At 42.2% G+C, this 17,931-nt stretch overlaps 1 protein-coding gene across 1 annotated transcript; it reads right to left on the reverse strand.

Moving 5' to 3' along the window:
* Nucleotides 1-1,208: 1,208 nt before the first annotated feature.
* pex11g (peroxisomal biogenesis factor 11 gamma) lies at nt 1,209-17,931 on the reverse strand. Its single transcript, XM_072244320.1, has 5 exons — nt 17,672-17,931; nt 7,814-7,992; nt 6,594-6,662; nt 2,275-2,520; nt 1,209-1,962 (listed from the first exon to the last, which is right to left on the reverse strand). Exons 1-4 carry the CDS (start codon nt 17,909-17,911, stop codon nt 2,301-2,303), a joined length of 708 nt encoding a protein of 235 aa, XP_072100421.1. The 5' UTR covers nt 17,912-17,931; the 3' UTR covers nt 1,209-1,962; nt 2,275-2,300.

Consider the following 17,931-nt stretch of genomic DNA (forward strand, 5'->3'; position numbering starts at 1 on the left):
TCCTTGTCCCAGGCCACTCTTACCTAATTGATCAAATCTCCCAGTAATTTTTGATAACCTTCTTCATTGTCTACAACACTACCTATTTTAGTGTCTTCTGCAAACTTATTAACCATGATTTGAACATATACAGCCAACAGAGGTCCAGGATCCACCCATGACACACCACAGACCTTCAGTCTGAGAAACAACCCTCGACTACCACTGTCCGCTTCCTACCATCAAACCAATTTTGCATCCAATTAGCTATTTCTCCCTAGATCCCATGCAATCTAACCTTCCAGAATAACCTGCCATGCAGGACTTTTGTCAAAGGACTTGCTAATGCCTTTATAGACAAAGTCCACTGCTCTACCCTCATCAATGTTCTTCATAAACCCTTTGAAAACCTCTAGATCACATGCACAAAGCTGTATTACAATTGTCTATCCAAATGTCGACAGATCCCTTCCACTTTTCCACCACTATTCCCTGGCTTGTCTGTGCCACCTTTCTTAAATAATGGTACAACTTTATCATCCACCAGTCTTATGAAACTTCAGCTGTGGCTAAAGGTGAACAAACTATTTCTGCATATAGCATATAGTATAAGCACTGGACTTCGGGACAGATGGTCCTGAGTTGACATCCGGACGGATCCCAGCCTGAGTTTGAACCCAGCCGGGAAGAAAGGCCTGGCAATCTCCTTCCATATCTTGCCATGTAAACCCTGTGGACAGCTACACTATCCATAGGGTCGCCATCGCCATGAGTCGACGACGACTTGACAGCACTCAACAACACCAACAATGCTCTTTCAGGCCAATAACTCCTCACTAGGCATCACTCATTTCTTTAGCATCCATAATCTTCTCCACAATAAAACTGATGAGAAATAGTCATTAAAATAGCCCAGCCACCTTCTCCATTCCATTAAACTACCCTAATCAGAATGAGAATGAAACCATGAGGCACATGGCATGAGCACTGAACAAAACTGCCTACTGAGGTTGAGAAAGGAAGCTCAGTGTCACCATCTCCTGGAGAATTAGGAACAGGCACTAAGTGCTGGTCTTACCAGTTACAACCATGTCCTGCAAGTTAGCCTTTCTTTGGTACCAAGGCAGCAACTTTAACTTTTACCATACGCTATAAAGGTTTTGGAATTTCAGAAATCTTCAACAACATGATTAAATGTAAAATAAGAATTTTATTGAAAATTACATTTAAAAAAGTATTTAAAATTGAAATTCCCTGAAATATCCTTCATCTATGTGCTGTGAATTAGGTCTGTGCCTCTGTTATCATTCCATTATATTAGTTGACAGTTTACTGTTATTTTACTTCTGTGCTTCTGTGAATACATCCTCTCTGCAACAGTGGTTCAGTGTTTCCTAGTGAAGTTGATGTCTGTTGGAGCAGAAGGTGTGGGTCCTGGCAGAATGTTCTCCAAACAAAAACCATCAGTGAAAGCACAGAAGTGTGTTCTGATGATAAATTGTTTTAACTGCAAGCCTTTATGATGAAAGACATGAAATGTTAACCAGTTCTTTGTCCACAGATGCTGTCTGACCCATCAAACATTTCTTCCATTTTCTATTTTATATCACATCACCGACAAATAAAGTGGAATTAAACTAATACATCTACAGGCTGCCAAACTTTATTTCGGACTGATATTGAATCTTTGCACTTCTCCTGGAAGCTGTCTCTCCTAGAGTCTGCCAATTCTCAAGTCTTCTTGGTGAAGCCTTAACCACGATTGGCAAAAATCAGTGATTCAGAGCCGGTCTCTAACAGATTAGTAATCCACTGCTGAGGTCAGAAATTGGATCCCAGACTTTCACTGCCAACCTTGATGCAAAGTCTTGTCCACGAGGTGATGGGGAAAGCTTGAAAACCATGTTGCTTCATGGAGAAAACTTCTCAAAGAGCCCTGGTGAATAAATAACTGGATTTTTCTTTGTGGCAAGAGATTCGATGCTATGGGTTGGGAGGAGGAAGAGACAGATTGTTAATAAAGTGTAACGAAACATAGATGCCAGGTCAAAGAAGCCATATGTAAGCAGAACAAGGCTTCAGTGGGATAAAGTCACAATGCTCCTGCTCCACCTTGGTAGCATTAGCCCAATAGCCTCATTCAGTGGTATGAGGAGGGTGAGAGGTAATTATTCTCTCTCCCACCTCAACCTGCACCCCCACCAAAAAAATAAACAATGGCCTCCTACCTCCTACCCCAGAACAAAATAAAACACTCTGGAATCAAGTGAACTCCTTATCCCATTGCTGGATTACCAGGTCAACGTGAAGAAGCCATCTTCTCAAGGGTCCTTGCTGGCATTGCTCACACACATCTGATGGAGACTGATCAGGGAAGAGATTGTGCCCAAGAGTCCGACCAGCCACTCCGGGAAGCGTCCTGCCCACAGGAAGCCAGGTGGCATCCAATGCACAGCATTGGCCAGGTCACTCAGGTTGCTGATGAGGTTGAGGGTTTCTGCTTGTTTCCGGACCCGGTAATTATCCAGTGCCCTCAGTTCTCTAGAATGGGGGAAAAACATTTATTTTAGGTATTTAAAGAAGCATAATTAACCCTCAGACACATCAGAGCAGTTCCTCTTTGGATAATAGTGCTGAACAGTTATAAGGGCATTTCACCTTTTACCTTGTGCTCTCACCATCCAGGGACCCAAATAGCACTGTCAGGTGAAGCACCAGTTCACTTGCACATCTTTCAATCTAGCCCAGTGCACTTGCTGGTTGGGATGTGGTCTCCTCCATTCTGAGAAACCAAATACATACTGGGTGACTGTTTTGTAAGGCAACCTTGTTCAGTCTGCAGGAGTGACACTGAGATTCCAATTGCCTGTCCATTTGATTCACCAGTCCCCTCCCACTTTGACCTGTATGTGTATGGCATCCCACTGTGTTCTAATAAGCACCTCATCTTCTGTCTGAACACACTGCAGTCCAGGCACTCAATAATAATTCAACAATTTCCGTTAACTAAAATCTCCAGTTTCTGTCAAAACTAACCAGATCTATTAACTATCTGTTAATATTAAGGTTAATCATCTGTTACATTAATTCAGTTTTTCTCTCTGGACACTGCCTCATCTGCTGGGCACTTCCAAGTTTTTATTGGTTTCATTTCTTTGCAATAGCCCTGATGTTACTCTCACAGGCTCTGTTTGTTTTCTCTCCTTCCAGCTATTCTCATTAAACAGACACCTTCATTAAGACTGCAGCACCACAGCAGGCCTAGCCTCACTCTATCAGAGACACACCCTTTGTGCTGACCCCCAACCCCTCTCTGTAACTTGAAACTACTGTTTTCTTCCATATTTCTATGAAGTATTTTTGACCCAAACTGTCAGTACTTCATTTTACCAGAGCTGCTGAATATTTCTACCATTTTCACATTTTTTGGGCTGCTATTGTGAACTTTACTGCACATTTCTGTTTACTGAAATTGGACCAAAATAATATAAAAAGAATAATTCAACTCAGTCTTGTTTCATTATTCAATAAGATCACAGCTGTCCAATCTTGTCCTCAACATCACTTTCCATTCTGTCCCCCTGCACCTCACTTCCCTTGAAGTTCACATAGTCAAATACAACATGTGGACAATTCACTTGTATGCATTTAGGTCTTTCTCACCCACTCAATGTATTGTGCAGAAACAGGAATCCCACCACACAAAGAACAAGATCCATTATCTTTTGTGTATTTATTTGGCTCCCCCTTCCCTGCAACTCAATTTCTTTCCATTCTTTAGTTAAGTATATTTTACTTGACGTCTTTTAAATCATAAAATCATCGAAATCTACAGCACATTATAGGCCCTTCGGCCCACAATGTTGTGCTGACCATGTAACCTATTCTAGAAACTGCATGGAATTACTCTACTGCATAAACCCTCTATTTTTCTAAGCCCCATGTACTCTAAGTCTCTTAAAAGACCCTATTGTATCCACCTCTACCACTGTTGCTGGCAGTGTATTCCACACACCCACCACTCTCTGTGCACCTACTTCCAAGCACCTTAAAACTATGCCCCCTCGTGTTAGCCATTTCACCCCTGGGAAAAAACCTCTGGCTATCCACATGATCAATGCCTCTCATCGTCTTATACACCTCTATCAGGTCACCTCATCCTCCGTCGCTCTAAGGAGAAAAGCCAAGTTCACTCAACCTATTCTCATAAAGCACACTCTCCAATCCAGTTGATGTATTGGGTGCGTTAATTCCTGCAATATTTATATCAATTGTACTTGAATTCCACCCAATCACAAACAAGAGATCGTCTGGAGATACTGGAAATCCAAGCCAAACACACAAAATGCTGGAGGAGCTCAGCAGCCCCAGGCAGCATCTAAAGAAAAGAGACAGTCGACATTTCAGGTCGAGACCTTTCAGCAGAACTGGAGAAAAAAAACAAGGAGTAGATTTAAAAGTTGGGGGGAGGGGAGGGAGAAACGCAAGGTGATAGGAGAAACCAGGAAGGGGAGAGGATGAAGTAAAGAGTTGGGTAGTTGATTGGTGAAAGAGATACAGGGCTGGAGAAGGGGGAGTTTATTAGGAGAGGACAGAAGGCCATGGAAGAAAGAAAAGAGGGGAGGAGCACCAGAGGGAGGCAATGGGCAAGCAAGAAGATATGGTGAGAGAGGGAAAAGGGGATGGGGAATGGTGAAGGTGGGGGAGGGGACCATTAGTGGAAGATTGAGAGCCTTCAGCAGGACAGGAGAAAAAAAAGATGAGGGGTAGATTTAAAAGGTGTGGGGAGGGGTGGGAGAAACACAAGGTGATAGGTGTTTCACTCTGCTTGGTACCCCTAGTGTGGAGGATTTTGGCCAACTGGGTCGGGTAAATACCTCTGCAAGAATATAGAATTGCGTGTCTGTGTTGCTTAACGCCTGGATCAGCAGGAAATCCTGGTGCTGCCCTTTAGCCTACTGCTAAACACAAGACTACGTGGCACTGCCCTCTAGCCTATTGCTGTATACCACGAGGCTACGTGACTTAATTGTGGAAGAAAATTCTGAAAATACCTGAGAAATATCTGAGTTGTTAACACCCTGCACCTTCCTTTAATTAGCAATATGTCTAGTGCTGATCTTAGTGCATAACACAGCAGCGAAAAATCAAGTTGGAGACGGTGAAGGTCAAAAATTGTAGGGAGGACCCTGTGGGCTGTCAAGTAACTGACAATTAAACAGTGTGTATAGTTTTCCTTCATCTGTCCAGTACTAACATATAAAACAAATTATATTTTTGTACTTTAATGACTTACTGGATCTAAGGGTTTAATGAACCTTCCTTACACTATAAATAAAGACTCACTATTCGGCCTGGTTTCTTAGCATGCTTGCAATAATCTATCTTAGTTTCAAAGATGTTCTGACAACCTCTCTCTGCATGTTGTGGGCAGAAAAGAGACTGTCTCTGGCATTTTCATGGGAATTGATAAGATGTGCAGGACTGACTTTTTAAACTTTGACTGATGCATGTATAGAAAAGGCTGTGACCATTGTGCTTTGGAAGACCTGACAATCGGACTGTTAGCGAGTCATTCTTCCCTTATTCATGAATAAAGGTATTCTCTAGTCACTTTGAAGTCTGTGTCCAATTTATTAGTGACAAACTTCAACTGAAATTCCTAAGCAAATTAATTTTCCTAACAGTTAGTCACTGAAGTTCTCAGGATGGGCCTGATAACCTCTGAACATCCGGCAGACGAGCATGGCTACATGGATGGCTGACACACTGGTTATAGTATTTACAAATTCTATAAATTTTGCAATGGTTCTGCAGACCGGAGGATAGAAATTGTGACAATATTCAAAAGAGAGAGAGAATGAAAAAGGGAATTATCAACCTGTTAGTCTGACATCAGTCGTATGAAAAAAGCTGAAATTTATAATACAGTATGTAATAAGTAAACATCTAGAAAAGAATTTATCAAAGGGAATTTGACTAATTTATTGGAACTTTTGGGAATGCAATTATTAAAGTAGATAAACAGCAACCGACTTGTTTGGTGTATTCAGATTTTCATAACGTCTGATACAGGAGGTTGGTCAACAAGAGTATAGGACATGGAGCTGAGGTAATATGAGGGATTGCAAACTGGTTAACAGACAGAAAGCAAAGCGTGAGTACAAATGGGTTTTTCTCAGGCTGTGACTACTGCAGAGTTTGATGCTCTGGCTCGACGTATTCCATTGATTTCACTGAAAGGAGTAATGCCATATTTCAAAGTTTGCGGATACTAAACTGGGAGGTCAGTATTGAACAAAGGTTACTTGAGTTATGAGGCAGTGGTTCTACAAGCTGTAACAACATGTTGCCCTTCACCACTCTGTCATTGCTGATCTTTCCTATCCATTCTTTGAAAGACGCAGCTGTCAATCCTTCTTCCACCTCAATGCAATGCAGTGTAAAGTAATCACATTCAACAGTTCTCTCGTTCATCTCCTCTTACCTGTCTCCAGACTTCTACTAAACTAAACCAGGACCTACCTCAACTAAATCAGTTTCTTAAAAAGCAAAATATTCAGATTCTGGAAATTCAAAATCTCAAAAATGAATAGTACTCTGTTTCACCGTACTCTGTTCCAAGGTGGCCTTTTTGATCCCTTTTCAATTTTTTCTTTAGCAGCTGCAGAACTCTTAAAGATCTGTTAGGTAAGGAAGAGAAAGGAAAATTAATTCATTCAGCCCATGTGTTTCTGATGATCTACTATTATCAAGTTCTAAATAACAGAAATATAGAAACATAGAAAACCTACAGCACAATACAGGCCCTTCAGCCCACCAAGTTGTGCCGAACATGTCCCTACCTTAGAAATTACTAGGGTTACCCATAGCCCTCTATTTTTCTAAGCTCCAGAAGTCTCTTAAAAGACCCTATCGTATCTGCCTCCACCACTGTTGCCGACAGCCCATTCCATGCACTCACCACTCTCTGAGTAAAAAACTTACCCCTGACATCTCCTCTGTACCTACTCCCCAGCACCTTAAACCTGTGTCCTCTTGTGGCAACCATTTCAGCCCTGGGAAAAAGCCTCTGACTATCCACACAATCAATGCCTCTCATCATCTTATACACCTCTATCAGGTCACCTCTCATCCTCCATCGCTTCATGGAGAGAAGGCCGAGTTCACTCAACCTGTTTTCATAAGGCATGCTCCCCAATCTAGGCAACATTCTTGTAAATCTCCCCTGCACCCTTTCTATGGTTTCCACATCCATAGAAAAAAGCTCTCTTTCCCTCATCACTAAACACTTAGAACGGTGAGCTATGCAACTCAATGACTTGTTGAGTTACAGAAGCCTAAATTGTCATCTCAAGATGCAAAAACTTCCATCAGCATTATTTTTAAAAATGTCCAGAGGAAATTTAACTGTGGTTTGGCCCAGACATGTCATCACTAGCAAGGCTCAGCTCTAACTGTGTTTAAACCTACTGCCAGGCTATGTCAGAGGACTGCTGGATGTACAGTTTCACCTAGGTTAGTCTGCATGAGGATTGCAGATTCCCTTCCTAAAAGTATCTGTCAATCAGGTGAAAATTTCTACAATTTGGTAGCTTCAAGGCCAGTTTATTGGAGCTACCTTTTCACACAAGAACTTTAACTCAATTGAATTTAACTTAGACAGCCTGAATGGCCAATGTGGAAGCTGAACTCATGTTAATCAATAGTCCAAACCTCTAGTCAATGCTCATGTAATTGCTGTGTGAAAGCTGACTGCTCCGCTTCCATCCCATTTCAGAATGGAACTGCTTTATGTGACAGAACATGAAAGGACTTTTAATGTGTCAGTCACCGTAGAGCTCCCAGCACCAGCGACAGACTCCACATCACGTTACTAAGTGTCCACCACTTGCTAGAGTTGACGCTGAGGAGTTTGTAATCTGCAGCCCAAGCCAGGTGTTCACAGGGGTAGAAGAGCTGATCTGTCATGTTTGCAACTATGGACAGCCAACGAATAACAGCATCTTCCTCCTACGAAGCAAGTGAAATGGCAAAATTATTCCAGTTGTCACATTTTCTTTTTGTTTCCCAAGAGTCAAATCAAATTAAGGGCTTGGCCTCTGTGACAATCCCCTGAGATCAAAAGGAAAAAATCCCAAAATGAACATTGCACCTAATATTCAGACATCCTTTCCAAAATCTGCGAGTAACATCAGATATGTCTTCAGTGTTACTGTACTGCCATCTGAATGTGACATTAAACCCAGTTGAATGCCCCCACCTCCCAGGACATGCCCTCTTACACTGTTACCATCAGGAAGGAGGTACAGAAGACTGAAGGCACCCACTCAGTGATTCAGGAACAGCTTCTGCCCCTCTGCCATCTGATTCCTAAATTGACATTGAATCCATGAACATTACCCCACTACTTATTTTAACTATTTTATACATACACACACGTTCTCCAAGTCAGTTTTTTTCTGTTTATTATGTAATACATTGTACTGCTGCCGCAGAGTTAACACATTTCACAACATACCTCAGTGATAATAAACCTGATTCTGATTCCAGCTATGTCTTATTAATGCCGTGGAATTTGTAAAGGAAACTTGTGCCTCCAGAGCTACTACCCAGTATTCCTCAACATTGTTACGACATATTACCTGTCCTTTGTCACAAAGTAAAGGCTGGTTGCCACACTTCCTGCACTATGATAATGGCTGTACTCTGTTGGTGTTGCATTTTCATCTGGCAGGTCCACAGACAACAGACAACTCACTGTATCGTATGGCCAGCTTGTTTCTGATTTCTATGCTTACTTATTAGAATAAGGAAGTTAGGAACCAATGGAGTTCTGATGCCAGTGCAGCCGAGCTTCTTCTCCATGCCCCGACATCCAACCCTGCTGCTTTTTATTACTGCTGGCTTGAGAATAAAGACCTTGAATGAAAAGCTAATTGATCTGCTTCTACTTTACTTAATCTTAAGGCCTTTAAAATTTTTTAGCCCTAGAAGATGTTTTTGAAATACATTTACCTTATTCATTCTAGTTACAATGTTATTTTAACAACCGGTTAAGTGGAGTTGCAGCAACAACCTTGCACCCAAAGTCAGCAAGCCCAAGGAATTGATTGTGGACTTCAGGAAGGGGAGGTCAGGGGAACTCACACCATTCCTTATCGAGAGAGCAGAAGTGGAAAGGGTGAGCAGTTTCAGGTTCTTGGGTGTCAACATCTCTGAAGCTCTATCCTGGGCCCAACATATTGATACGTTTACAAAGAAGGGACAACAGTGGCTAAATCTTATTAGGAGCTTGAGGAGAATTGATTGGTATGTCACCAAAGCCACTGACAAATATACCGTGGGGAGCATTCTAACTGGTTGCACCACCATCTGGTATGGAGGGGCCACTGCAACGGATCGGAAAAAACTGCAGAAAGTTGGAAACTCAGTCAACTCCATCATGGGCACGAGACTCCCCAGCATCCAGGACATCCTCAAAAGGCAGCATCCATCATTAAGGAACTCCTTCACCCAGGAGATGCCCTCTCCTCATTGCTGCCACCAAGGAGAAGGTACAGGAGCCTAAAGACACACACTCAACACTTCAGGCACAGCTTCCCCTTTGCCATCAGATTTCTGAATGAACAATGAACATTACCTCAGAATTTTTCCTCTCTTTTCGCACTACTTTATTTTTTTAATATATACTTCTTAAGGTAATTTAGTTTTAATGATCATGCATTGCACTGTACTGATGCTGCAAAACAACAAATTTCATGACAACTGCCAGTGATATTAAACCTGATTCAGAAAAAAGTCATTACGTAATACACAATTCGATAAGGAGTGGGTGGGAGGAGGGAGGCAACGAGTAGGAAACTCAAGACAGCAAATTAGACAATAAATGTCAATGAGAAATTGCTGGAATCCATTCTTACAGAGCTAACACCAGAATCATACTACATGCAATAAACTCAACATGGAATAATGGTAAAGGAACTGCCACTGCTTAAGGTACAAAGTCTAAAGATACAAAGGGAGCTGGATTAGCTAAGTTGTTAGGGGACACAAAGAGCCTATATTAGTAGGTTAGATGAGCGGACAGGAATTTGGAATATAATGTGGTTAAATATGTAGCCATCCAGTTTGGAAGGAAGAAACAATATATTGAAACAGAGTAAGATATTTTGCAGCTAAAAGGTTTCCTCATAAATGAGACACTAAAGGTCGCATGCAGGTACAGCCAGTAATTAAGAAGGCTAATTAACATTGGCGTTTATTGCCAGGGATAAGGAGTATACAAATTGAGATGCTTTGAGGTAACTTCACAGGACCCTGGTGAGACCACATTTGAAATACTGTATACTGTTTTGGTCCTATTTAAGGATTGGTAAATTCAGCCCATACAGGAAACTGAGGAGATGAAAAGATAGGAGCTACAGGGAGGTAGTCACCCCTAAGGTTGCAGGATAGGTACCTGGGTGACAGTTAGGAGAGGGAAAGGAAATAGGCAACCACTGCAGAGTACCTCTGTGGCCGGTCCCCTCAATAATAAGTTTACCGCTTCGGTTAACCTACCAGAAAGGAAGCTGCAGCAACTGGGTCCCTGGCACTGAGTCTGGCGCTGTGGCGCAGAAACGAACGGGGGAGAAGAGGAGTGATAGGATATTCCATAACTGAGGAGCAGATAGTAGATTCTGTGGGTGTGAAAGAGACACTTGGATGGCATGTTGCCACCCAAGTGTCTGGGTCAGGGGCGTCTCAGATCAGGTCCACGGCATTCTCAAGGGGAGGGTGAGCAGCTAGAAGACTTGGTACATACTGGCACCAATGACATACGTAGGAAAAGGGAGGAGGCCCTGAAGAGAGAATTCAGGGAGCTATGTAGAAAGCTGAAAAGCAGGACCTCCAGGATAATAATCTCTGCATTGCTGTTTGTGCCACCCGCCAGTGAGGGTAAGAATAGAATGATTTGGCATGGCTGAAGAACTGGTGCAGGGGGCAAGGTTTCAGATTTGTGGATCATTGGAATCTCTGCTGGGGAAGGTATGACCTGTACAAAAGGGACAAGTTACATCTGAACCCAAGGGGACCAATATCCTTGCGAGCAAGTTTGCTGTAACTGTTGGGGAGGGTTTAAACTAATTTGGCAGGGGGATGGGAAACTGAGTGATAGGGCTGAGGATGGGGCAGTTGGTATACAAACAGAGGTAATGTTAGACTCTCAGGAAGGACAGGCAGGTGATTGGGCAAAATTGCAGTCAGTGGGATGAGTTGCTGTGTAATAGGGGTACAAAATTGAAAAGGGTGTTGAATACAGGACTGAAGTTGTTATATTTGCATGCACGCAGTATACAGAATAAGGTAGATGATCTTGCAGTGCAGGTAGAGATTGGCAGGTATGACATTGTGAGCATCAATGTGTCATGGCTGAAAGAAGATTATACTTGGGAGCCTAACATCCAAGAATACACATTGTATCTAAAGGAGACTGATAGGCAGAGGGGCTGGGGTGGTGCTGTTGGTAAAAAATCAAATCAAATCCTTCGAGGTGACATAAGATTGGAAGATGTGGAATTGTTGTGGGTAGAGTAAAGGAACTGCCAGGGTAAAAAGACCCTGATGGGAGTTATATACAGGCTTCTGAACAGTAGCCAGGATGCGGGCTACAAATTACTACAGGAGATAGATAACGCATGTCAAAAGTACAATGTAATGATAGTCATGGAGGATCACAATATGCAGGTAGATTGGGAAAATCAGGTTGGTGCTGATTTTAGGTCCCGAGAGAGAATTGTAGAAAGCCTGCAAGATGGCTTTTCAGAGCAGCTTGTGGTTGAGCCCATGAGGGGATCAGCTATTCTGGACTGGATGTTGTGTAATGAACCGAATTTGATTGGGGAGCTTAAGGTAAAGGAGATCTTGGGAGGCAGTGATCATGAAATGATATAATTCACCCTGCAATTTGAGAGGGAGAAGCTAAAGTTAAATGTATCTGTATTGCAGTGGTAAAGGGAATTGTAGTGGCATGACAGAAGAGCTGGCCAAAGTTAATTGGAAGGAAACATGAGCAGGGAAGACGGCAGAGTTTCTGGGAGTAATTCGGAAGGTACAGGATAGATACATCTCAAAGTAGTAGTATTCTAAAGGCGGTATGATGCAACTATGACTGATAAGGGAAGTCAAAGCCGCCATAAAAGCAAAAGAGGGGGCATAGAATAGAACAAAATTAGTGGGAAGTTAGAGGATTGAGAAACTGTAAAAACCAACAGAAGGCAACTAATAAAGCCATAAGGAGAGAAAAGATGAAATATGAAGGTAAGATGTACAATAATGTAAAAGAGGACATCAGATTTTTTACAGATGTATATGGAGTAAAATAGACAAGGGTGGACACTGGACCACTGAAAAATGATGGAGAGACAGTAATGGGAGAGGAGTAAAGAAAGAAGAGGAACGTTAGCATTTTGCACCAGTCTTCACTGTGGAAGAGACTAGCAGAACGTCAGGGGGCAGAAGTGAGTATCATTGCTATTACTAAAAAGGTGGTACTTAGGAAGCTGCAGATTCTTGAGGTAGATAAGTCACCTGGACCTGATGGACTACACTCCAGGGTTCTGAAAGAAGTAGCTGAAGACACTGTGTTGGAAGTCAGCTGTCGCAATAATAGGATTAGTGATGTAGAGTTTTCTTTGTGTGAATTTAAGGAAGTTATTAATGGTACCGGTCAGATTGCTCCAGAAAAGGATGATATATGTTACTATATGTTTAAACACAAGGCTGACAACTCTCATGAGATAATATTAAAATTTTTGAATCATATTTGGAGTTTAGGCCATCTTCCCTCCTCACAGAAAATGGCAGTAGTACTGCCTATTCGAAAACCTGGGAAACCCCTGTCGGATCCCTTTAGTTATAAGCCAATATCATTAACGTCCATTTGTATAAACTTATGGAAAGTATGATAATAGAGCAGCTGAATTTTATTTTGGAAAAAAGAGGTGATAGAACGTTTCGGAAGGGTAGAATGACATTGGGTTCCGTTTTATGTTTGGAAGATGATATTAGGAAACCACAGAGAACTAATGAAGTTGTAATAGCAGTATTTTTTGATATTGAAACAGCATGATATGTTACGGAGGCAAGATCTTTTGATTACATTATGGAAATTAGGAGTGAGAGGAAGGCTATATAATTTTTATCTGAGTCTTTTACTGTATTTGGATGGTCTATGCTGGTAAGTTGCCAGCTGGTGGCGTAGTGGCATCAGCACTGGACTGCGGGACGGAGGTTCTGAAGTTCAAATCCAGCCGGCTCCCCCCGGCACGCTTTCCATCCGTGCGGGGTTAAGAGCTGGTGATCCCTTTGAAAAAAAACTCACCCGGCAGAAGGCAATGGCAAACCACTACTGTAACTTGCCTTGTACGCGAATTCTAACTACGTCAGAATGGTGTGGGAGGAAGTCGTCCGCTACTCGGAAAAATTCCAGATGCGACCTACATTATTATTATTATGCTGGTAAGGGTAGGTAAGGTATATTTGGACCACTATGAGATAAAGAATGGGATCTCACAAGGCAGTATTTGTAGCCTTTTATTGTTTAATATTATGATTAACGATATTTTCTCTGAGATGGGTACTGGAGGGAGTAAATCACTTTTTGCAGATGATAGAGCTTTATGGATCAGAGGTAGAAATTCCAATTTAACTGTATATAGAATGCAATTAGTGATTAATAAGGTCAAACAGTGGGCAAATAGATGGGGTTTTAAGCTTTCAGTAGCTAAAATACAAGTTATGTGTTTTACAAAGAGGATCAATAGACCTGCAACACACATCAAAGTTGCTGGTGAACGTAGCAGGCCAGACAGCATCTCTAGGAAGAGACACAGTCGAAGTTTCGGGCCGAGACTCTTCGTCAATAGACCTGCACTGGATTTGAAATTATTTGGTTAACCTCTTGAAGGAGTGTCAGTGGTAAGATATCTGGGCACGTAGCTGGATAATACGCAGACATGGAAGCACCATATAAGTAAAATAACTCATAAATGTAAAAGGGCATTAAATATCCTTAAGTGTCTATGAGGGTATTCTTGGGGTGCTACACAAAAATCTCTGTTGACCATCGATATTTGTTTAATTACATCTGTACTTGATTATGGTTGTGTGGCTTATGGATCAGCTTCATATTCGAATTTAAAATGTTTGGATGTGACAGAAGCTCAGGCTTTAAGCCTGTGTTGTGGTGCAGTAAGGTCATCTCCTGTTTCAGCTTTACTGGTTGAAATGGGACATTTACCCTTACAGTGGTGGGTGTTAACACACTGGATTAATTTGAGGGGGCAAACAAATGATCATCTTGTTAAAAGTGTGTTGGAAGACTGTTGGAAACATCACAGGAAGTGTTTTTTTTAGTTTTGGGTGGCTGGGCTCTTATCACGCTAGAAATATGGGTTTGCTGGATTATGCAATATGTCCCACTGTAGTTTTCTCAGTAACCCCACCTTTCTCCAGTGACTTTAGTTGACTTCAGATTGTGTGATTTAATGAAGTCCGACGATCCTGATGCCTGAGAGTCTGTTAGTCCATTTATATGTTAAGGAAAATCATTGTGATACGTTAACCATCTTTACTGATGGATCAAAAGATAATTTAACTGGGAATGTTGGTGTGGCTGCTTTTGTACTTGAATTACAGGGAACAATAAAGAAATATCTTACTAACCATTTACCGGTATACACAGCAGAACTGGTTGCCATCATTTTGGGCTTACAGTGGGTGGAGGATATTTGTCCTTGCAAAGTTGTAATTTGTTCAGATTCTTTTTCAGTTTTGACTCATCTTAAACATGTCATTCTAACAGTAGGTCAGATTTACAGCTGGATGCTCTTCAAACTTTATTTCATATTCGAAGTATTGATTTCCATGTCTTTTTTTTTATGGGTTCCTGCGCATAGAGGTGTTGAGGGGAATGAGTGGGTTGATTGTTTGGCCAAAAAAGCTGTTAAAGTTTAACTGTGGGTATACATCTTACACTTCACAAATCAGAAGTTAAGCAATTGGTGGGGTAAGAATTAGGGGATTACGGCAAGATTTGTGGGATAATATGCCTTTACAGAATACATAAAACTGTTGGATTGATGGGAGAAGGGGGTAAAACAAGAAGGGAAGGAATTATGTTGCCACAACTTAGAATTGGGCATATTGGGCATACCATGCTTAATTATTCCTTATATCTGGTTGGAAAACATCACTGGGGGGGGGGTGTAGGCTTTGTCATCAATTTCTTTCACAATGTGAAGCATGCAAGATTGAGAGAAAGCAAATACAGACTGCACCACTATCTTTGGGAGTTGATAACTTTCACTTAAAAACTACTAAGTTATGGAAGTGACTTTAATTTAACTGACAATATTGTCTTTCATTATTTACAATCTATACAGCTTTTTGGGGTAATTTAATTTTCATTTGATAAAGACCTAGTAAGGGTTTTATTTCCCATCTCTCTACACCTTACTCACGTGGTAATGCCCCTTTAAGTTAGACTGCCAACCACCATTAAAAGTCAGAAGAAGAGGAGATTGTGGAGGCAATAGTAATGATCTTTCAAGAATGAATAGATTTGAGAATGGTTCCTGAGGATTGGAAAATTGCAAATGTCACCCTGCTCTTTAAGGGAGGGAGGCAGAAGAAAGGAGATATAGACCAATTAGCCTGATGTTGTTAATTTGGATTTTCAGACGACCTTTGACAAAGTGCCGTACATGGGGCTACTTAGCTAAAAATAAGAGCCCATGGTATACAGAAAAGGTACTAGAATAGATAGAAGATTGGCTGACTGGCAGGAAGCAAAGGGTGGAAATAAAGGGAGCCTTTTCTAGTTGGCTGCTGGTGACTGGTAGTATGCCGCAGGGGTCAGCGTTGGGACCGCTTCTTTTCACATTGTATGTCAATGATTTGGATGAAGGAATTCACGGTGTTGTGCCCAAGTTTGCAGACAAAACAAAGATCAGTAGAAGGCAGGTAATATTGAGGAAGCAGAAGGGCTTGGACAGATTGGGGAAATGGGTAAAGGACTATAAGGTAGGTAAGTGTACGGTCATGCACTTTGGCAGAAGGAATAAAGGCATAAACTATTTTGTAAATGGAGAGCTGGGTAGTGATTTGGGAGTCCTCCTGAAGGATTCCCTAAAGGTTAACTTGAAGGTTGAGTCCATTGTAAGGAAGGTGAATGCAACATTGGCATTCATTTCGAGAAGACTAGAATACAAAAGCAAGGATGTAATTTTGCAGCTTTATAAGGTACTGGTCAGTCTGCACTTGGGAGTATTGAGAGCAGTACTGGGCCCCTTATCTAAGAAAGTGTGTGATGGCGTTGTAGAGAGTCCAGATGAGGTTCATGAGAATTATCCCAGGAATGAAAGGGTTAACATATGAGAAGCATTTGATGGCTCTGGTCCTATACTCACTGGAGTGTAGAAGAATGAGGGGTGATCTCATTGAAACCTATTGAATATTGAAAGGTCTATAGAGTGGATGTGGACAGGTTGTTTCCTAGAGTGGGGGAAGTCTATGGCAGCCTCAGAATTGAGGGACGTCCACCTAGAACCGAGATGATGAAAAATTTCTTGTGCCATTGGGTGGTGAACCAATGGAATGCTTTGCCACAGATGACTGCGCAGGCCAAGGCAGATTAAGGAAGCAGAAGGGCTTGGACAGATTGGGGGAATGGGTAAAGAAGTGGTAGTCGGACTATAAGGTAGATAAGTGTATGGTCATGCACTTTGGCAGAAGGAATAAAGGCATAGACTATTTTGTAAATGGGGAGAAAATGTGAAAAGAAGCAGTCCCAACACTGACCCCTGCGGCATACTACCAGTCACCAGCAGCCAACTAGAAAAAGCTCCCTTTATTTCCACCCTTTGCTTCCTGCCAGTCAGCCAATCTGCTGTCTATTCTAGTACCTTTCCTGTATACCATGGGCTCTTATTTTTAGTTAAGTAGCCCCATGTACAGCACTTTGTCAAGGTCTGTATTAATCAGGGGGTCAAAGGTTATGGGGAGATAGCAGGGAAAAAAAAATGAGTTCTGAGGGATAATGAAACAGCCATGTTGGAATGACAGAGCAGATTTGATGGGCAAATGGCCTAATTCTGCTCCTAGGTCTTATGGTCTAAATTGTGAAGTCAAGAGTCTATCACATTAGGGACCATTCAATTATCTTAAAACATCTATAGTTGCATCAATGATAGTGAAGAGGTTCATCAGGTTGTTTCCTGAATGAAGGGCACCAAGTAAAAAGAAAGATCAGGCCCATCGACACACTTATAAAGCACATGATGACCTTATTGAAACACAGAAGAAATGTGCATGCTGGAATTAGGTTTCCCTAATATTAAGAATATTTAGGGAAATGGGTGGTAAAGTAGTATATAAGCTTGCCCATCTGAGACGGAGATGAGGAGAAAATTCTCTGACGGATGCATACCTTCAGAAATCTCTGAGCCACAGCTGTGGAAGCAGAATCATTGAATATATGCAAGGCACACACTGACTGATCTATAAACCACGGGGAAGTTGGGAGAGTGCTGCTGGACAAGGTACATCCTACATGGTGGAGCAGAGTCGAGGATTCTCCCAGTCCCACCCCAGTGTGCATGCTTTGGGTTCCAGACCCCATTTCCAATCACATCCGCGTAACCCTTACCGCGGCGCCCAGGCCGTATTCTCGCGAGTACAGGAACATGGACAGGTCGTCAAAGAGCCGCAGTGTCGCTCGGCAACTGCTGAGCTCCTGCGACAGGCGCAGCAGCCGGCGGTCCAGTTCTGGGCGGCCATTCCGCGATGCCAACTGCAGGCCGCCCAGCAGCCTGGAGCTGTAGCAGACCGTGCGCACCAATCGATCCCGGCCCCGGTATGACTCCAACGCGGTGGCCACCGCCTCCATGCTCAGGTGAACTCTCGGCC

Source organism: Mobula birostris, chromosome 26, assembly GCF_030028105.1.
Source record: "Mobula birostris isolate sMobBir1 chromosome 26, sMobBir1.hap1, whole genome shotgun sequence".
Taxonomy (NCBI): Eukaryota; Metazoa; Chordata; class Chondrichthyes; order Myliobatiformes; family Myliobatidae; genus Mobula; species Mobula birostris.